Source organism: Bicyclus anynana, chromosome 17 (assembly GCF_947172395.1).
Source record: "Bicyclus anynana chromosome 17, ilBicAnyn1.1, whole genome shotgun sequence".
NCBI classification, from domain to species: Eukaryota; Metazoa; Arthropoda; class Insecta; order Lepidoptera; family Nymphalidae; genus Bicyclus; species Bicyclus anynana.
In genome coordinates, this window is record NC_069099.1 from 14,203,538 (window position 1) to 14,226,713 (window position 23,176).

Consider the following 23,176-nt stretch of genomic DNA (forward strand, 5'->3'; position numbering starts at 1 on the left):
AATTTCGGACAGGCTGTATGGTCAACGATCTTTGCTTGTCCTGTATGAATGATGTTCAGGAAAGATTAAAAAAACAGTTAGTAATTTCGCAGAGACAATCGTAGACTTTGAAAGGGTGACAAAAAATCATTATAGTTTGCAGATGATCAAGAATACGACCCGTTTTAGCCAAAATGACACTGCACGTCTTTATGTCAAAATTTGTGATGCAAGAAAACGCTGCACCAACGGTGAAGCCCGAAGAACTGGTGGTCCATAGTGTTATGATTTTGCTTTTATACAAATAACCTTCAGCCCTACACTACGGGGGTTAAACGATACACTTTTGTATGTTGTAGGAGTCAACTGTCATCACTTCACCCCACAGGTCACAGAGTTTATTGTTCACGATAAATTACGTGCCTGTTTTTAATAACTAAGTAGGTGCGTATTGTATGTAAATTCGATTTTACCTCACTGTTATTTAAAATCTTGAGCAAGAATGTTTTGATTGTGAATTGGGGAACTTCGTATTTCGATAGGTAGGACCTACTTACCAACCTACTATTTACAAACTTACTATTTACCAACCTACTTACCTAAAACTTTTTTGGGGGATATAGGTATATCATTGTTTAGAAAGTTTGTATAATTACATTTTGATAATTAAAGTTGTTCATCAGGTTATCATGAATGATTATCACACTGGCGCTGTAATATAAAATTTGAATAAAACCCACCACGCTGCCTCAATATGGGTTAGCCGTTAGCGTGAACAATGGTTTTGTTAAAACCATTATCAATACTGGTACCCATAGTTTAGCTCTCTGGTGTAACGTACGAACGAAGAACGAAGCACCAATCTGTCAACTTTATGGTGCTACTAAAGTAGGGCTTTGGATTGTAAATGTTATGTAACTATTATACTTGGCTGGTAACATAAATATTATAATAATTCGAAGTGAACGCAGCGTATTCGGACTTATGGATCGAAATTAAAATATGTAGTTGTATGAATAATAAAAATTCAAGATTTTTAAATAGTACTGCCATCTGTTAATCATCATGCTAAATACATGATGTCAACTTTTCAACATAACAGCGCCATCTATTGATCACTATATAAAACATGACTTTACAAGTCTCAGAGTAAGCAATATTACCCTCAGAACGTAGATGGCGGTTACTGTACGTGATTTTACACGGCAAATTACATTCCAGAGTCACTATACGGAACACTTCGGAGGGCATGCAAGGTACGTCCTACAAAAAGGCGCCTTACATACGTAAGTCCTCATATTTTAAGTACCAATAAGATTAGTAACAATTCTCTGCAAATAAAAAACATTTTTACACATTTCTATCAATTTAATCATAATAACACACATACAATGTCTACCTGAAGTCTTATAAAAGATACCCATAATAGAACATCAAATAGAAATACCATAGAAGAAACCAGAAAAAAAAACAATAATAAAAAGAAAATGCAACAAAAACATTAGCGTATACTATCTCTATATTAGGACAACATTTCACTGCATTTAGAGTTTTTTTTAATAGCTCATATGCTATCAATTTTTATTTATTTTTTATCTGTTGTCAATAATTTTAGCCTACATATTACAGGTGTAATTTGTTGAATCTTGGTGTAATTTTTAATTTTCTCAGATACTCGACAAATATTGCGAAATACCGAAAAATCGCGATAAAGCCGGTAAAATAACAAATTTAAACCTGCCTCAATTCAAAAGGTAAATATGTAAAATGTTGTCAAATCAAAGCACGATGTATACAAAGTACATAAGAGAAAAATGACTACAGCATAAAGTTGGAGGTATAGAATTTCGGTGTACAGGAAAATTCTGTCGATTTTCTTTATATCTTGACGACCTTCTTCATGAATTACTAATCTAATAGTACAAATGATTGAAGAATAAATTCTTTCGTATCTTTCAATTCCATACAAAATAACTTCAAAGTCTCCTAACTAGATGGCGTATACGTAGTTACAATACGAGAAAACTGACAATAGATGGCGCTCTTTCAATGTCATGATACATAATCACAATCGATTTAATATTATGAAAAATAGCACTAAAGTACTTTTTATAGTTAGTATCAACGAAAAGTGAAACGACAGAACTTTTGCCTTACACCAATTGGATTCTAAGACGTTGAAAATAACGCTCAGTTTTGAATGGCTCGAAAATTCCAGCCCAAGGGACATAAGAAGAAATACGCCGTACCTACCCTCATTATTCTACAAGTTAGAAAGAAATAAGACTCCTAAGAAACCATGCATTGGTTACGTCACAAAATAAATCAAAACCACAGAGTAGTAATTTTGTTTTATAAATGAATGACAACTTTGATGCACCGATAGTTCCGCTGTCAATAGGTCGAATTGTATACCGAGGGATATAGGTTCGATCCCCACCCGAAATAACTACTTTTTCAGCAAAAAAACTGGAATGAATTGATTATTTAAATTTTGTCATTCATTGAAAAGAAAACCTGTTTAATTATGGATTAAACATTTGAGAACATATACATATATGTATATTATAGTATGTTTTAGAGTTTACCTCTTCACGCCTTTGCTGAACCGATTTGGCCGAAATTTGGAATGAAGATAGATTATAACCTTGATTAATTGATTACATGAGCTATTCTGGAAAATTCCATGGCCACCGTATGATTTGTGAATAACGAGTCGCGTTACACAATAATTTTCGATATTTTTGTGTACGAAATTGTGACGTAAGCAATACATTAATCGAATTCCACATAACATTTATCATCTTAATAATTATTATATTATATTAGTATGTACATTTCACGCCAGATCATAGCAGCACATTAAATTTTATATAAATAACCAACATGTCAAAAATTGAATCGAAAATTTACACAGTTTTACACTTAAATAGTATTTTTTTTTGTTCTTACCATTACATTGATAGTTTCATAGTTCAATACATAGACGTTCCTAATACTAGATGAGATTTGAAGATATTTATCTTGTATAGTAACAATTCTCAGCATGCAGTTAAGAAATTGAACAATCACGGCCAAAGACCAAAAATAATCCACCTGAAGCAATTTGTAAATAAATCTAAGCTAAGAATAGAACTTAGGACTTTTAAGCGGCCCATGCAAAAATGCACCTCAGGTACCAGTACCAGGCAAAACAAATGATGTTTCCAATATTAGCATCAGCTGAGAATCGAAGCCAGGACCTTTTATTTGGTACGCGAATTATCGCACATACTTTTTAATAACTCGTCACCTTTATTTTTTTTTTTTAGAAAAATAATGTCACAGTTTAGTAACTACACAGTTTGGTAGCTAGAAACAATCTATTTTGTAACTTTGTCTGGATAATAATAATGAAATTTAATTAAGTTACATCTAATTTAATTATGTACTAATTAGTATTATTAACATTTATTAACACTGAAAGTACCCTACGTATAAATTATAAGATAATTTTTAAACAATACTGTTTGTAGAAAATAGAATTTTTGAAATTCCATGTTGTGCCAAAATTAATACATTTTTTTTTCAATTACTAAAACCTAAGAGAAATGATAAATGTCAAATAGAGCATCGAAATACGAACAATTTGTAAATATTTAAGATTTTAGTGCGGAAACACTATGCAGTCCGAGTCAGACATTTATTTTTATATAACGACATAATCCAGACGTTAACTAGCGTAAGACGTAATGTAGTTGAAACTTACATTACAGTACAGTTAGTGACATGGATTATCTTTTTCTTGAATTTTTGAGGTTTACATATTAGCTGCCGTGGTCTTAGTAGTTAGCCAATTTGGCTTCGGATTACGAGGTCCTTGGTTCGAATCTTGGGTCAGATTAAGAAGATATCTTACATTTTTTGAACAAATTTTCAATAAAAACTTCCTATCTGGAGCTGGGAAGTGAATGGCGTTACTCTACCGTGCCCCAGAGAGCAGGTTAAACCCATAGTTTCGGTCATTATAGTTTATATCTGACCTTTAAAGAGTCTAATAATTTGAATTACAATTTCAAACTTCGGCAATCTCTTCCTCTGCCCCTTAACGTGTGACGTATTTAATAGGCGCACCCTAGAGTAGGTAAGGCCTTAAACATAGATTTGATTTTATTTTAATCTGGCCTCATAGATTTGATTTCATTTTAATTTTACCTCAAATAGCCACAAGAAATAGAGAAAACATAAAATGTCTTACATTTTAATCTAACCTACATTTGGTATGATAAACTTTAAACATCTATTCTAAGTATACCATTTTATAGGATTGTTAAACAGTGATCTGATTTTGCGAACTTTTTTCATTTTAATTTCATGAATGAATTCAATCAAACTGAGCCATCATGGACTACTAAGTTGATTCTCAAGTCTCAGGAAAACATTTATTACGTAATAAATAATAATCCCTTTACTCCTTAGTGGGAGAATAGGGAATTTTCATGATATATGAACACTGAAAAGTCTTATACACCTACAAGTCATAGTAGCATTTTATAACACTATAATAACACCTAATATCATTATTTTACATGTAAACTTATATATTAATCACATACAAACACATTAATTCTTTGATGCAAGAGAACATTGACATCTTAAAGCCTGTCACATATTGGACTGGCCTGCGACAGTCACACTTACCTCATTTCGACTGAGGATTTTAAACCTCCTTCCTACCTAACTTCTAAAGCCAAAATGGTTCAAACTCCGTATTAGGGAAGTTGACTCATATCAAATTTATTATAAACAATATTAATTAAGTGTTTTACATGGAATAAGGGTTCAAAATATATTAATATCAATTAATAAAAGTTAAGGATTTCATAGAAAACTTAATTTAAAAATTATGTATTTTACCAAACGTCAAAAACGTTGTCGTCCATTTTGTGACGTCACGATGTTACTTGATGTCACTAAACTAATTATTAACTAATAATTTTGTCAAACACTTCGTTTGGTTTAGTGTTAACGTGACGTCACAATATATAGTTAGAAGAAGAAGAGAATAGTTAAAATATAGACCATCATAGGCTAATATCGTTTTGGCTTGTACTGTCAATATTCATGTCCTAAAAAAAATTTTTCAATCTTGTAGAACACTGATGAACAATTTAAGACCGTTTTACAAAAAAAAGTGTCAACTAGCCTATTGGAGCTTTGACTGACTAATTTTGAACTTGAAAAAAATGAGGTAAGTGTGGCTATTACAAGTTCTATAGATTGTTTTCTGACTTTTCCAAAAATGTGACGTAGGCAATAACATTAAATGCATACATTTTAATTAAACCTTACCACTAATAGCATTATTGAAAAAAAAATACTTAAATACTGCTGATCCTTATCCCACATATGAATTCATTAATGTGAGTGAAAAGGATAGAAATAATTAAAGTATTTTTTTATAATACATCTAAGTCAAAGTCTTGTACATTTAATCAGTAAAGGAATATGTTGGCATGACAGATTATATCTATAGACCATACTTATGACATACATAAACGTTTGTATGTAGAAAATGTCACATTAAATAGTTATATAATCATAATCTTTATAATAATATGACGAATTATTATATAATTTAAGTATATTTATCATAGAAATATGTCATAACATTAGTATATTCAAGTAGGCCTTTCAAAGCTCTTGAATCATCAAAATCTGTTCGTCATATATATACTATGTTTAAGGAATGTTGAATCTATTGAAATGTTGGCATGAAACTCTGAAAAATATAGAATAAAATATATTTTTTTAAATATAAGTTTAGTGCTTGTTTGTGACCACATCGGAAAACATGTCATTGTCAAGGAAAAAAATCTATTTTCCTAATTTGACATTTTTTTTATGTAAAACAAAAAAATATGTACAGTAAAAATGATCAATAAAAATCATTTTCAAAGCAAATAGCATACCTTACACTATTTAGGAAAAAAATAACAAACATAAAACACTACATGATTTTGTCAGCATCTTTCACATCACTAGTAACTTAATGTAAATAAACTTAATAGAATTTAAAAAAATGACTACCTTAATATTATTGTAAAAAAATCATGATTTTTGTGAAACGTTCATAAATTACAACAAAAAAGTGAGACAAAGGTCTTAATCGACCTGCCGCCATTTTCTTTTTTTTCGAAATCGCGGCACACATTGAAAATAGTAGAGGACACAGACTAGTAAAAATTGCAAATATAGTCTGTAAAGTGAACTTATTTAATTTGTATTTAATTTAAAGGTTTTTGTACGAAGTTTTTGCAACAGTGATGGTATAAATAAGAGAGTATTTGATGATTTGAGCTCAGTTGTTTGTTAGGCAGCGTGAACACCGTCACGCTGCCTGTGTGACGTGACCAAGACATCTAAAGTACATAAATAGTCAATTTTAAATGATGTATATTATTATGAGTAGTGATCATAATAATAATAATAATATCAATGAACCGCCCACTTTAATATATTCGCGTCATATAAAAGTGGGCGAATAACTGTGCCTCTGAGTATATGTCGATCTTTAACTCGGTCAATTTATTTCAGTAACGTGACACCCTAGAGTAACATGTCACTTAACATTTTTAGTTTGTATGTGTCCTCTACCCATAGATACCACTTTTCCATACAAAAATGTTCATAATAGTATTTGTCACCAAAATCAAACAGCCGAATCAAACTCCATTGAAAACGCAAGCACATCACTTTACACTAAACCACTAGAAAGCGTCCACATGTCGCTTGACTCACTATGTGTCAATATTCACGTATAATGAGCACTTTTTTGAAGTCCCAGGATCATTCTGGCTCCGCATACATAAATGAGAACTTATCGTGGGAGGTGGGTGCGATGAATCTCGCTTCGATGAGACACTGGACCACCCAGGTCGTTGACACCAGTGGGATGCTATCCTGGTTAGCCTTATTCTGGATCTCGTGGGGACAGTCCCAGTCGGTGACCAGTACTGATGCCCCGGTGGTGTTTATATCTTCCTCGTTGACCACTCTAGTGGTGGCTCCGGCAAAAGTGCAGACACATTCCCAGAATTTGACGAACATGTCCTGGTCACCGCACAGGAGGATCACTTTGTCCTTGAGGAATGTTGTGTTGCGTTTGCCGGATGACTGAACCTGTAATATGATCAGAATATGTGTTTTTATTGAATTGAAGATATGTTATAATGTGGAAGTTAGTAATGAATATTGTAAAACTGGTTTTTTTTGATATTATCTGTATAAGGTTTAAGGTGGCATTTCCACTTGGATTTGCAGAGGAAACAGTAATGGTATGGTATTGGTTATTGGATTTAGAGAATCGCGTAATTTACCCAAATAATGTATTTTTTCTTTAATAGCGTCCACATCTCTTAGGCGACAGTTTATGCAGCTCATGACTACCCACGCGTGGGACACGGCACTGATTACGGCGACGAGGCATCTATGTTCTGGGACAAAAATGGAACACTCACCCAGTTCATATATTTCTTCTTCAGTATAGAATATCCGGAGGGCAGGATGTAAGCGTCCACGTCCATCAGGCGACAGTTTATGCAGCTCATGATGACCCACGCGTGGGACACGGCGCGAATGTCGGCGGCGAGGCACTGGATGTACTTGGCCGTCAGACACGGGCGTGGCGCTATGAGTTTGCAGTTGGGGTACTTGTTCTTTGGCACGTCGTCGAAATGGCTGAAATGGTCAAAGAGTTAAAAACAGATAACCAATAGCCTGAATGAGGTTTCTAACTAGGGTATGTTATGGTTATCAACCCATATTTGGCTCACTGCTGAGCTCGAGTATCCTCTCAGAATGAGAGGGGACCAGGCCTTAGACCACCACACTGGTCCATGCGGATTGGCAGACTTCACACACACAGAGAATTAAGAAAATTCTCTGGCATTCAGGTTTCCTCACGATGTTTTCCTTCACCGTTTAACCTTAGATAGCTAACCTCCGTCGATTCGACGGGCACCGCACAGATATATCGCTGTCATTTTCTAACAGTACACCTTAATGTATCAACTCGGGTAGCCAAGTCAGTCGTCAGCGAGTTCTATGGTGGTGTCAATCCCTGTGCTTCAACATGTTAAGCTTCGGTCATTATCATGAGTGATCATTAAAGAATTTAACATTATCATCCTGAGCTCACCAAACCACAGTGAAGCAGAGTGGTGGGTCTAAGTTCTATATCGCCTTTCCTATTCTCTAATGGGCTAGACTACCTGTAAACAGTGCCACCGCCAGCTTCCAGCTGTTCCTTAAGGCGTTCCTTGTTGAAGGGCCGGTTGCAGAACTCCAGGTCTTCGGTGTCCGTGCCCGCCATTGTGGACGTGGTCTCGCTATCCTCCTCCGAAGAGTAGTGGCGGGTTTCCTGGTTTTGCTGCAAGTTTAATGTACCGATGTAATATATAAATCTTAGAAATGAAAGTCACTTTAGTGGTGTGAACTGGTAGAAATAGTTAAGTTAACGCAAAAGCATCAAAACAGGGTACCAGGGTAACAGAGGTGTATAGGAGGTTGATTTAAACATTTACTTTAATGATTTTTTTTTATTTTCAGGATTAATAATCAATTAAGATGGCGCTTAGTTTTTGATTTTTGAAAGAAGTTTTACTTCAGTTTTGTGGTCTGAGCCCCAATGGTTTTTTTAGTTTAGAGTTCTTGCTACAGATGGCAATTTGTTTTTTATTTTTGAAAGAAGTTTTACTTCAGTTGTGTGGTCTAAACCACAATTTTTTTTTTTTAGCTTAGAGTTCTTGCCGTAGGTGGCGCTTTGTTTTTTATTTTTGAAAGAAGTTTCACTTCAGTTTTGTGGTCTAAACCACAATGTTTTTAACACGCTTATATTAGCTTCACTTGTCAACTATGTTTGTAAGAAAATCTTGGAATCTAAATTTAACCCACTTCCTTCTCTCACGGTCTTTGATTAGGATGAAACTTTGCACACGCTCGAGTTCTGAAGACAATACATGACTAGCTAAGAAACGTCATTACAAATCCAATATGTAAGCCTCCCCAATATGGCGGACTGGCTGTTTGAAATCCACCCCCATGATATAGATATCAAATGAAAGCGTTTGCTGTCAGGAATACGAAAATTAGTGCGTGCTAAAATCGTGTTTTTTAGTTTTCGTTTTTAAACAATTATATAATTTAGCTTAGAGTTCTTGCCATAGATGGCGCTTTGTTTTTTATTTCTGAAAGAAGTTTCACTTCAGTTGCGTGGTCTAAGCCTCAATCGCTCAACGGTAAGAGCGGTTGGACTCATCACTGAAGGGTGGTGGTTCAATCCTCACCCCCCAATACCCACTCCTAGCAGACTTTTCCTACTAGTTGGAGGGGAATAGGAATATTGGTTATATTATACAAAATATAGCAATTATTCTTTAAAAAAAAAATGGTGGTTGAAGTTTTGTTACCTCTTTCTTTGATTTGGCAGGTTTGGGCGGCTCGGTGCAGGTGAGCAGGAAGCACAGGCCGGCGAACAGTTTGCTGTCTACCCCGGGGATGGGGCCGAGTGTCGACACCGTGTCCTCGTCATTCTCAAATTTGTTCAGCTTGGAGTTCTTCTTGCCTATGTTCTGCTTCGCCGCGCCTTTCAGCTGAAGTGGACCGGCTGGGATGAAAAAGAACAAGTTCAGAAGCGTGACAAATAGACATAAAAATCTTTATAAATGATTGGACCTCTACAAAAATGAATATGTTACCGTTAATTTGTAAATTACGTTAGTTTATAATCTCACTCACGATTTTGTAATCTGTCGATATATTGTGAACTGAACATACTGATTACAATTTAACGTGTTATTTTTCGGTATATCTATCGAAGTGAAACCGTTAAATTGTCAATCAGGAAAGGAATTTTGAAAAAGACAGAGTAGGTAAATTCCAACATAAAATCTATACATTATTCCGAGTAGCGATAACTACTTAATTTATTGATTTATTGATTTTTATGATACATTCGGCTAAATAGGGTCAATGTTAACCAATTTATACATAAAAAGGTCTGGAGATTATAAAATTTCAAAATCTATTAAATTTTTTTAATCGTAATTATATGAAAATTCATACAGTTTTAGCTTCCTTACATTAAATGTGACATTTTTCAATAACTGACCAATAAACTTAAACGCACAAATAACAAAGATATTAGTAATTTTGTTTGAACGCCCATATAAATCTAACGATCAGCGAGCCAACGACGTCACTAATTCGTGCCATTTTGTATGGAGCGTTTTCCAGGGATCCGCGACAGCGCCGCAAATCTGACCCTTTAAAGCCCTGTAGCTCCGAAAGTAATGATCGCAGATACCCTGTTACTTTTACAAAATTGCTTTACTATTATCATACTCTTAATTTGTATACAATTTAAAAAACTGTCATCATCCCTATTAAGTTTCTTCTCAACCAATAAAGAATATTATTACAGTAAAAATTAATAAACATTTATCACTATCCAAATACAGTTTAGGATTTTAAAGAAGGTACCTTTGACCCCATCAATCTTTCGCGGGGTCCTCTGCACCTCGGGTTCAACCCCAGCGACCTCTTCCAGCCTCACCGGCGGCGCTGAGTTGCTACTTTCGCTCATCTCGCTGCTCTCACTGGCGAGGCGTTTGCGACCCACTGGAGTGCTCTTAGTTTTTAACCCTAAAATTTTGAAATTGATTTCAATAATTTAGATAGATAGATAAATATACTTTATTTGCACACCACAAAGACAAATACAAGTGAAAAAAAAAACAAATTAAGAAGAGATCAGCATACAAAAGGCGGCCTTATCGCTAAGTAGCGATTTCTTCCAGGCAACCTTCGGTTTAGGAAAACTTAAGAACATCAGCAGGTGGCGCAAAACAAAAATAACCATAGTATTAGTAATACACATACATACAAATAATTTACATCCTAATACATAAACAATATTACACAAATACCTACAATAATGAATAAAATATATATCAAAATATACTAATAAATACATTATATTGAAGAGAAATAATAGATACAGATCGTTTTTAGTGCACCAGATAGTGAGTCTTTACGGCATTTTTAAAAATGTCCAGTGTCTTTGATTGCCGTATGTTCAAACGGAGAGCATTCCATAACTTAACGGCTTGCACAACGAAAGAATGTTTATAAAATTTCGTCTTATGCACGGGTAAACATAGAATTAGCAATCGACACTGTCTCAGTTCAGACTGCACTCCCTGAAACGTAAATTTCTCCTTCAGATACAGGATTAAACATAATAATAATAATTTAGGAAAGGAAAAGGATATGTTTTCACATCAAATATCAAGTATACTTATTTCGTTCCGGCGTGATGTGCAACGGACAGACAAAAAAAAAACTATATTTTAGCTTCTGTATCTATTATAATGTACTATGTCCTCTAAAAATAATTTTGAAAATATCTTCAATTGGACCTGTTATAATTTTATTACAAGTACAGTTATATATATATATATATATATCTAACTTGAGTAAACATGAGTTCAATTTAAACTACGAGTATAATTCGTTACTTACGAGCTAGTAAAGGAATATTCAAAAACTAGTCAATGAGCTACAGATAATCAAGTCATGTCCTCTAATGTAGATATATCCATAGTATGATAAGGTACCTGAGGTAGAAGCTTTCGGACTCTTTGGTGACGTAACACGTTTCTTGGCACTTGAGGTTCCCTTATCTCGACTTCTAGCGCTTCTCGGGCCCTGATAAAAACGATTCATTATTAATGACTCTGCCTGTAGGAAGCTTGATTATAAACAAAAACAAATAAGATAATTAAAAAAATATCAGGCAAGTCCAAAATTATTCAGTGTCTGAAGACCAAAGTCTTCCAACGGTGCGTGTTGCCAAAGACGACTTACTGGTCCAAGACTTGGTTGCTAACTATGAGCTTCATAAGAAGGCTCAGTCTCAGAAGGCAAACGATGGAGCGAGATATATTCGGAGTTTCTTTGTGTGATCAAATTAGAAATGAGGAGATCTGCAGATAAACCAAAGTCACCGACATAGCTCATCGAGTCGTGAAGCTTAAGAGGCAATCAATGGAGCACATAGTTCGAAGACTCAATGGATGTTGGGGTCCCAAGGTGTTTCTATAAAACCCTGCTTTGGGAAAGTGTAGTATTGGTCGATCTCCCACTAGGTGGAACGAGGACAATTGATTTGCAGGGAGCGTTGGATGCTGGCAGATTGTGATTGTGGTGTAGGGAAGTCCTTATAGAAGATAGGTCAGCTATGGACGTCCATCGGTTGTAAACGGTCTTTGAATGAGTGAGCTTGGTCCTCGGTGAGGTACCACTTGCTGGTTGTTACCATCACTAATTGTGTTTTTGGGGGATGCAAACATTGTAACTGTAATGGTTTACGTGTATAATTCCTAACAGTAAGGGTTTACGTGTATGAGTCGAGTCTTTGAGAGAGTGAGCTTGGTCCTCGGTGAGGTACAGCTCGCTGACTGTTACTATCACTATTGTTGTTGGGGGATGGAAACATTGTAACAGTAATGGTTTAGGTGTATTATTCCTAACAGTAAGGGTTTAAGTATGAGTCGAATCTTTGAGCGAGTGAGCTTGGTCCTCGGTGAGGTACAGCTCGCTGGCTGTTACCATCACTATTGTGTTGCTGGGGGATGCAAACATTGTAACAGTAATGGTTTACGTGTATAATTCCTAACAGTAGGGTTTACGTGTATGAGTCGAGTCTTTGAGTGAGTGAGTTTGGTCCTCGGTGAGGTACAGGTCGCTGACTGTTACTATCACTATTGTTGTTGGGGGATGGAAACATTGTAACAGTAATGGTTTACGTGTATAATTCCTAACAGTAAGGGTTTACGTGTATGAGTCGAGTCTTTGAGAGAGTGAGCTTGGTCCTCGGTGAGGTACAGCTCGCTGGCTGTAACCATCACTATTGTGTTGTTGGGGGATGTAAACATTGTAACAAAGGTTTACGTGTATAATGTTGTCGAGGTCCAACTCCCTGTTGTGTCGGCGGCGCGGCGTGGCGGGCGAGGTAGGCGAACGGGAGCGAGCTGAGTCTTTGAGCGAGCGCGCTTGGTCCTCGGTGAGGTACAGCTCGCTGGCTGTTACCATCACTATTGTATCGCTGTAAAATACAAAAAAATATATAAAAATTATCAATTACACTTTAATTTTATAGAAGAAAGATTGTTTGCTTGTTTGTAAATTGACCTAAGTGAAAAATTTACCTTGTCAAAAATCAAGGCACTAGTAACTGTGCAAGGTTGTCGTTTAAACAGTAAAAAATTACAGCAGAGATATTTTTATACTTATATATTTTATACTGATACTTGACTGTATTAATTTCAAACGATAAGTTACACAGTCTATAGGTAAAAGGTTCACCTAAGACTTTGAGACATTTGTAACTTTTACTGTATTGTATTACTTTTTTGAGTGTACTTTACTTATCACCACACTTTATAATAATGAAAAAAAAAAAATAACGAATGTATCACAATGATTCAAAATGAACACAAGTTCCTACTGAATAAACAATTGAATGTGATTTGATTATCCAGATCTTTGTAGTGTGAATTGTAGGTGGGTTGAGGACTCAAATTTCAATGTAGGTGTTACTCTCCTTAAAAAAACATATTCAATAGTGTTTCTACACTCTTGACAGAGTGGTCATGGTCGTCATTTAGGGGTGGTGTCTATCATTACGATCTGTGGCCATTCTCGTAGAACGAACCATCAAATTTGCTACTACAGGGATTAAGAAATGGGTTTAGAAATAAAAAATTAAGGGAAAATTGGCGAAAATCGAAATCATTTTTGGCTAATTTATATGCTAACATTCGTTTTTAATGTGGTACAAATAACATTTTTCAAAGGAAGTATTGTCAATTTACTTACCCATCAGTTGTGCATCGATACGCTACTGTGCCATTCTCATTTTCTTCAGACTCCAGCACCAGACCTGGTTCATAATTCTGTTCTTCGTCAACCATGGCATACACCGACTGTCCTTGCAGCGGCAACTTCTTAGTGTCCCCAAAAATTATGAAGTCGTCCAACAAAGTCTTGCTCTGACCATCATCAAATTTGATCAAGTATTTGTTCGGCTCAGTAATTTCCAATACTTTGCCGGAATAGTAACGTTTGTCCACCCACTTTGCCAAAACAACAGTATCGGGTGGATAACCGGGATATTCCACTTTCACTACAGCCTTTTCAACCGGTGTGGCAGGTCTTGGCGAAGTAGGTCTTTTCTTCTGCTTCAACTTGGTAACTGATTTCGGAGTTCCGATTAAAGTGGACAGTGGTTTTTCCTCTTTCGGCGATTTGACAGGCGAAATCTTCCCACTATCACCATTAGTTGGCACCATTTCGGGAGAATTCATCCCGTGCATGTATTCCACTTCTTCGTGTTGAGTTGGCAATAAGGCCCGTTTGGTCTTCCCTGCTATAGGCCGCCGGCCTCTGACGCGTTTTTTCAAAGAACTTTTCGGTGTCGCTTTGTCGCATTTGTTAACTTCTTCGGGACTTGCGTTACCGTTGCTGAAAACCGTTTCATTTGATAAAGAAGCTTGAATCCCCACAGATATTTTATCGTCATTCATCGAACGGTTAGCTTCTGATAAAGACGTTTCTCGGATATGCGAAAATAAGTCTTGCAGTTTCTTCATTAGGGCTTCATATCCTTTGACGGTAGACGATGGGTTTGAAACGGATTTTCGCGGTGGTTGAGGAACTACGAACGCTCCGTCGCTTGTTCGTGTACTAGAAGATGATGTTGAGCTGACAGTGGAAACAAATGAGGATCTGTTGGGCAAATTCACCATTCCCATACTGGTAACACTGGATGGGGAGTTGTTGACTGAAACATCAGCTAGATATGGATCAATAGTAAATCTCTTGGAAATCCTTTGGTATTCTTTACACATATCCAATCCCACGTCATTGTCAGTTCGAACGACGTATAAAGACAGAAATTCGCAATCTTCATTGTGGCTGACATGAACATCAAAAACTGGTATGTGTGGTGTATTTATTGGCAAAGAGTGGCCATTTTGCAAAGGAGATATGGTCGAAGGAGTTGTTGCGTTGCTGACTCTGAAAGATTCATTTTTGCCCCTTTTGCCCTTATTGCCATTCAATTTAGCCATATCAGGTGTAACATCATCATCACCCAGTTTGGTGTTCAATTCTGTTGGTGTAGAAGAATTTCCATTTGATAACTTCGAAATTAATTTCGAAGCCACAGTTGGAAGATTTTCGGGGCTGTCTATACCAGAACATACACTATCAGTACTTTCTAGATCAGTTGTTTTCCCACTATTGGACTCTTTTGTTATTTGCGATTTATTGTTAAATTCCTCATTTAGTTCATCGTTTTTGGGTTCGTTTATCACGACAGGATCAACATGTTCTTCGTTGCTATCTTGTATAACAACTGGTTCTATGGTTTTGTTTAGTACTTCAGTTACATCTTTAGGTTTTTCTTCATTAGAACTTTCGCTTTCGTCTAATAATAGATGGAAACTTTGTGAGTCATCAAGGTTTTCTGGAGTATTTTCCTCAGCAATTGTCTCAGGTATTTTCGGTGGGGGTATCTCTGCGACGAATTCTACACTAAGACGACTTGAACTATCAGAAGAAATGACAACTACATCTTTCTCTTCTATTTTTTGTTTCAACGGCTCTAATAGTTCTTTACGCTGGGGCGTTTTACGGCCTTTAGTTACTATGTCAACACTGGCTGATCGAGATTTGGGAGTCTTTGGTGTTTTTGGAGTAAGCTTGTCAACACTTTCACTTCGTTTCCTCACTTTTCTCGGACTTGCCCTTCCTGGGGTACGAACCCGCGAAGTTGATGGTAATTCATCTTGCAATTTGCGTTTCGCTACACTCGTAATCTCCGATACTTCGTCATCTAATGTTTGTGTTGATACAGCAATCTCTTCATCCGCCAAGTCTAATTTTTGGATTTTCGCACTACTGTCAGGGGCTTCTTCTGATAGCTTTCTTTTTGTATTTATAGTTTGATTATCATCTGCAAATATTTCAGTTATTAAAATATAGTATTAAAAAAATATTTGAGTTTAAGTATAACAATTTAATTACCTTTTGGCTTTTGTTCTTCTTTAGTTGTTTCAACCTAAGGACAATATAAATTGTTAATGTTATTCTTACACGGTCATAATATAAAAAGTTTTACATCAGAATAATTTATGCAATTTTCAATTAAATATTGTAGATTCAACATCTTGTGAGGGACTTCAGTTACCAAGTGAAACTTAGGTATAAGGTTTTTTGTCAAAACAGTCTTTTGTTGCAAATCCCAACCAACCTACAATTGTCTGACTGCCTGACTGTCAGTCTGTTATTGTTTTACGGCTAAACCACTGAACAGATTATAGACAAAATTCTGGTACAGTGATAAATAATAAATATCATTGAGACAAATGTCTGAGCATTCCATGGTTTCACCGTGCGGGTGCAGGGTCCAATATGTGGCAGAGAGAAAATCTCCGAAACATTTGAAAAGTCAAAGGTTCCCGAGGTATTTGTAATAACAGAATTATACACGAACAGAGTCGCGGGCGTTAGACAAAACCGAAAATCGATTGGGTTATTTTACAATTTAGTTGACCAACTTTTTAATGTCCACATACTCGAAAATGAATCTCGATTCTAATACGATCGCCGCCCTATTATTTATTAGTTAGAAGATTTAGTGGGTGAAGATGTGCACCTGTACAATGTACATCTAGTATATGTCACTCTACCTGTATAGGTACTCTACAATTTAGTCAGCCAACCAACAATTGTATATGTGCGGTTGCTAAATTAACAAAATACAAACCATAACATTTTCTTCTGGGAGTGTAATATCCTCTTCAGGTTCATAAACAGGACTGTCGGGGAAAAGATTTTGGGAGACATTTTTGGTTTCTGGAATAGCTGGTTCAGATGGCGTTTTAACAGTATCTAAAAACAAAGGTATTATTTTTAAATGGTTACACATACATGGTTCTCATCAAAATCGAATGCAAAGAATTGTTTATTGCATTAGTTCCACCACAGGCCCAAGACATTCTTGGCAAGAGTTCATGTTTTATCAGAAATGTTAACCATGACCCAGTGGTGGGTGGATATGGATTATGTGTCCTGTAGGTTGCTGTAAAAATTTTTATTGCAATCAATATTTAACTCTCAATGATTCATACCCAAGACCATTAAGGCAGTTTTGTCCTTTCTTAGTATTGTATAATTATCAGGGTCCTTTCTTAGTATCATATAATTATCGGGGTCTCAATGTCTATCTGCTCTTTGAACAATGTGCCCCACCTGTTGCCACTTGCTTTGCAACTCATTGCGCCATGTCAGGGACTTTGGTTCTCATTTCTGATTTGATCATACAGAGATACTCTGAGCATAGCTTGTATAATTGCCCTAGTCTCAGCTTATGGGGCCCATAGAGACCAAGACCAAGTTACTATTAGTAACATAATATCCTATACCTGCAATATCCATCTATAAACCACAACTGGTACTTCTTTTTAAAGTGGTACTTAAAGTGGATCACAAAACTGGTTAAAATCATATTACAGTACTGAATGACATATTATGTCATACCAAATAAGTACAATTGCATCTTCTTGGCGTGACCACAACATTCATTTAATAAATTATCACGAACAGCAATTAGATGACAACACTACACAAGACTTGGAACATATATAATAAAGAATATAAATGTGAGAGAACTAATTCTTAATCGGTATGTTCATTTAAAAGACTCATTGAATTTAATGAGTCTTTTAAAAGAGGTCTAAGAACTACAAAAAGTATCATCACTACTACTGTGAGCATTTATGAGCGAGCAAATTTCATAAACAGGTGCAGGCTGCATAAACTAAATTCAATTGACAAACCACAGAAATCAATCTAATCTGGAGAGTACCCTACTCGGGGCAGGAGGTACTTTAGCACCCACAATTAACTATTTAAATTAACTACCAGCATTTTAATATAATTAGTTGAAAACTATCAAATTGACAAAGACCCTGTAAAGATAATCATTATAATCCTATTTTAATGGCCTACTACAAGGCTAGGGCTCCCTCCTTGTAGTAGGCCATTAAAATAGGTCCTTGGAGCTAGAGCCTTGGAGGATCACTTAGTCATCAATAGTTGCCAATGCCATTCATAAAATAAAGCTGTTATGTTAAAATATCTCTCATGAGCATGAAGTCTTTATATTGACCTGTAACATTTTATTACCTCAGTAAAAAATACATACAGTTAAGTGATTAATTTGGTAAATTGTACATAATTTTTCACCTATTGGGTCAGATTGTGCCTGTCCTTTCTGTAGTGGTAGGGTTTTGTGATATAGCTCAGCTATAGTACTATGTGGAGCAGTGATAGCCCAGTGGATACGACCTCTACCTCCTATTCCGGAGGGTGTGGGTTCGAATCCGGTTTGGGGCATGCACCTCCAACTTTTCAGTTGTGTGCATTTTAAGAAATTAAATATCACGTGTCTCAATCGGTGAAGGAAAACATCGTGAGGAAACCTGCATACCAGAGAATTATCTTCATTCTCTGCGTGTGTGAAGTCTGCCAATCCGCATTGGGCCAGCGTGGTGGACTATTGGCCTAACCCCTCTCATTCTGAGAGGAGACTCGAGCTCAGCAGTGAGTCGAACATGGGTTGTTGACGATAGTACTATGTACTAGAGAAGATAATTAAAGTGTTTTTGCATGGGTATGTGACAGTTGCCTTATGAAGGTCATAAAATGCACTATTATTGTGAATCACAGCAAACTATCAAGAGTGAAACAAACTGTCACTGTACCCATGCTATCTAAAAAACACCATAGCACCATGCTTATATTTGCATTTCAGTGTTACACTCAAGGTTGATAGACACAGTGCAACATTATTAGAAAGTTTTTTGCATGACCTTTGCATTTAAAAATGTTATGTGCTCAGCAAAACAAAAAAAAAACAAATCATAAGGTCAGTGTACTCTGAGTCGGCCAAACAATAGGGACAACAGGTAGGGATTGAACTTAAGACTGTTAGGTTTATGTCTGATCCCATACAAGTGAAGCTAACTACTGTTTTATATGCATTATAGTAATTATAATTGAGCCGTGATAGCCAAGTGCATATGACCTCTGCCACCGATTCCGGAGGGTGTAAGAATTTTCTTAATTGTGTGTGTAAAATCTGCCAATCCGCATTGGGCCAGCATGGTGGAATATTGGCCTAACCCCTCTCATTCTGAGAGGAGACTCGAGCTCAGCAGTGAGCCGAATATGGGTTGATAGTGATTATGACGATGATGAAATGCATGTAAGACAAATGTAATTACATTGAAGTGTCTCTGGACTTGCCTTGTGGTTAGATTCCCAAAGAGTTTGTACAATGTACATGCACTCCAAAGATTAGGAAATATACTTGGAAGAGCTCCATCACAAATAGCTATACTGTAAAAGACAGATAGCAGGGTAGGCAGGCAGGGCAATTTCAGGTAGAAAACGCCCGACCACCACTACTTTTATAATATGGTCAGGCCCCATGCCTCAGAAAGCATGTAAAGCCGTCAACCATACACCCAATTTTACCAGTTGTTTCGGTCTGCAGTCCTATCGGACTATGAGAGTATGGGTATCGAGTGCACCTGTGCTCACACACACACTCATGCACAAGCACAGGTGGACAAGCCAGCTAACATTGGACAATGTCTATGTCTCTTCACTTGGTTGCATGTAAATTGCATTTCATTATATAATTTTTATTTCATTCAATAAATGTACATATCAATCACTTATATGCCTATTGATTGATCTATGTAATAAATACGGTCATATCAGTTGTTTTTGAAATATCATTAACCCCTTGCACTTTCTCTATAACCTAGCAACACAGTATTATTGACAATTTGCACTTTACATGATTACAATAAGAAGCATTTATCAACAAAACAGCAACATTGCAGGATTCAAATTGGCTGCAACATCACATTTAGGTAGCTCTGAGCTTTCGTAGGTGTTTGAAATATGAGAATAGCTAGAAGGGTGTGATTTTCCATTTCGCTGTGTAGTATTGATGTTTGGATTCCGGGTTACCCGACTAAATAAAAGTGATACTCGAATGAAAGTATATTTATGACTTTAGCAACATTTAAACGTGAGAAACAGATATTTAAAAGGTTGTTTTCCTTACAAAATCTTATATTTATCTACGTGTATATCGCAAAGCAACGTGATTATCAGTAAAAACACTTGAAACTCTCTTAGCTAAAAGTGTCACTGTAACATGTCAGACTTTTCAAATTGGTCGGTTTATACAAACTATACCGCTGCAAAGATAACATTCAATAAAAGCAATTTTACCTGGTTCTCCTGGTGCTGATTCAATATCAATAGGTTCATTACTGGGTTCTTCCATTTTTTTAGAGGAACTTCACTTTAATTCACCAAAAACTGGCGCGTTTTATTGTAGAAACATCTGTCACTTGTACTAAGGCGAAAAACAATGATAAATCCGCATGCAAAAGAAAAATGGCAAATCAGCCAACACTTTATGAATTCACTGTGTATATCTGGCAATAAAAAGTAAGGAAAATAATTGAATAAACAATTATTTTATGATTTTATCTCAAATTCGAACAAGTACGGCCGCTTGTTGATTTGGCCGGTGTTGCCAGGTGAATCTAAAAAATATTTCTTTGCAAATGGTAGGTTTTTCGTAGTGATTAAAAATGCTTCGTAGATATTCATTTGCTTTAGGATATGGAAACATTAGTTAAATCTTATTGTCAAACCTTACACTATAAAATTAAATGTGTCAAACGAAATCTTAAAATATTTTCACTACCCGCACAATTAATACAAAACGAGATGTATACTGGGATTTTTGTTTTTGGCTCTAAATTATTTGAAACTCCTTCTTACGATGCAATAACTTTATTACCACTAGAACTGTCTTGGAAAATATTTTCGTAAGTACATAAATACAATCTAGAAGATTACGTTTGTTGAGCTTAAGTTTCTTGGTTGTTTTCATGCTTCTGCGTTTCTTGAATATTATTTTTTCCACCGAGGTTGTTATGATATTAAGGTAATCAATATAATACGTATAACTCAAGTAAAACGATTGTGTGATAGTCGTTTTACTTGAATTAAAAATTGATTACAGATGAAAAAGGAGCAAGACGCATTTAAGCTTTAGGAATATTATTACCGAGACTGTTTCTCCCTGCCGGCCCTACCAAGCAACTGAAACACCATCATTTACAGTTCTATACATATACGTTATATTAATTATATTATAATCACAGATTAAAGAATAATAGGCAGATAGAGTACGACATAAAGCGTTGCATCACTAATTTTCAATCAATAATATTCAAGAAAAATGGCGTCTTATGTTTTTGAATATTTTAAAAACTGTTCACAAAAAAACACAGATTAATCAATAATAGGCAGATAGAGCGTACAGAACACGACAGTATCGTAGCCGCTTCAAATACAAAACTCAAAAACTAATACATTCTCAAGTCAGTGCGACACGAAGCGTCGCATCAGTAACTTTCAATATTATTCAAGAAAAAGGGCGTCTTATCTTTTTAAATATTTTAAAAACTGTTTACAAAAACTAAAGAAATAAGATGAAGTATTTTTTTATTTGTAATTATTGAATACTAGCGGACGCCTGCGACTTCGTCCGCGTGAAACTCGATGTAAACTTGCAACTACCTCTACCCTACCCCTGCCCTAAACTACCTCCCTGCCAATTTTCAGCTAAATCGGTTCAGCCGTTCTTGAGTTATAAGTGGAGTAACTAACACGACTTTCTTTTATATGTATATATAAACATAGCTGGGCATTAACTCGTTAATCCGTTAATCGTTAATTAACGAAGTTAACATTTTGATTAACGGATTAACTTTTAAGTTAACTTTTAAAAATGTTAACGGATCCGTTAACTTCCGTTAATATGCAGAAGTCCGTTAATCGTTAATCCAATGCCTACTATTGACCGCGCGACGTGATTAACAGGTTTAGACAAGTAAGAAATTATGAAAGTTTTTTTTTCAAATAAATCAACAAATTACTATATTTATGTTAAAATTATTGATAAAATCAACTAAAAACAAAATATGGCACTTTTCCCCAGTGCTCACCTTTATTTTTCCAATGGTAAATTTCCAATCCTACACAATGATATAAAAATGCAATATTAACCAGTCATATTAACGGATTAACGATTAACGTTAACTTGCGTTAATTCTTCCGGAATGTAACGCTTTATCGTTTAACGAAGCTAACTTTTTTTGTAGCGGATTAACGATTAACGAAGTTAACTATTTGATTAACGGTGCCCAGCTATGTATATAAAATATAATATTCAATAATAGTATATGTATTATTGAATATTATATTAATTTACGTAATTGTTAATTGTAAATTTTGAAATACAAACTATGAAAAAGTTTGTATAAGCGGATGTCAAGGAGACGCGTGACGTTTGCTTTTATGGGTTTCACTTACTTCACCACGTTGCTTGTAAATACTCATTCTGGATATTCTTCATTCTGTGATTATAATATAGATTTATTTTTCAGATATTTAGATGATGCATCCTTACGTAGCGCTAGTTGTGCAAATAAAAAATGGTCTAGAATAATAATGACTCATAAAAAACTGAGACGACGATTTAACCATTTTGAATTAGCTTTAAAATTGGGTTCGAAGAAATTAGCGCGATTTTATAAGACAAATAAAAAGTTGGTGAGGAAATTTAAAAAGAATTATTTGCCAATAACAGAAGACAGAGGTTTGTATGAAATATAATATCTTCTTTTACTTACTTGTTTACAGTGATGGGTTATTTTAAACAACGCTTATAGTACCCAAAGCACTATTAAAAAAAATTATTCGACTGTGTGCCTAGTGGTTGTTTTCAATGTTTTTATACTGTTACCGTAAACGCGAATTTATATGGAATTGAAACAGTTGTGCAGTGCCACTAGATGGCGCTGTTCCAACTCCTTATAAAGTCGCGTTTACGTTAACGCGATAGTAACAGTATCAAACTGCCACTAGGCCTACTGGTGCGAGGTTTGATGGCAACCGGCGGCGGTCAGGGTTCTAGAGTGAAAAACCTTAC

The 23,176-nt window shown here is 35.6% G+C and overlaps 1 protein-coding gene across 1 annotated transcript; it reads right to left on the reverse strand.

Annotated features, from left to right (window-relative positions):
• Positions 1–1,326: 1,326 nt before the first annotated feature.
• Positions 1,327–20,708, reverse strand: LOC112048605 (TP53-binding protein 1). Its single transcript, XM_024086216.2, has 11 exons — positions 20,398–20,708; positions 16,853–16,977; positions 16,111–16,144; positions 13,900–16,039; positions 12,973–13,126; positions 11,637–11,727; positions 10,501–10,662; positions 9,429–9,625; positions 8,232–8,389; positions 7,479–7,698; positions 1,327–7,140 (listed from the first exon to the last, which is right to left on the reverse strand). The coding sequence occupies exons 1-11, from the start codon at positions 20,450–20,452 to the stop codon at positions 6,808–6,810; spliced, it is 3,669 nt and encodes a 1,222-aa protein (XP_023941984.1). The 5' UTR covers positions 20,453–20,708; the 3' UTR covers positions 1,327–6,807.
• Between the last annotated feature and the right edge of the window lie 2,468 nt (positions 20,709–23,176).

Bases quoted from the DNA above. Each gene is read 5' to 3' on its own strand.
- LOC112048605 (XM_024086216.2), bottom strand. From the start codon at position 20,452: ATGGAAGAACCCAGTAATGAACCTATTGATATTGAATCAGCACCAGGA. The intron at 13,127-13,899 runs GTAAGTAAATTG...TGTATTTTACAG, and splicing joins TATCGATGCACAACTGATGG to CGATACAATAGTGATGGTAA. The intron at 10,663-11,636 runs GTACCTTATCAT...TCAAAATTTTAG, and splicing joins TCCGAAAGCTTCTACCTCAG to GGTTAAAAACTAAGAGCACT.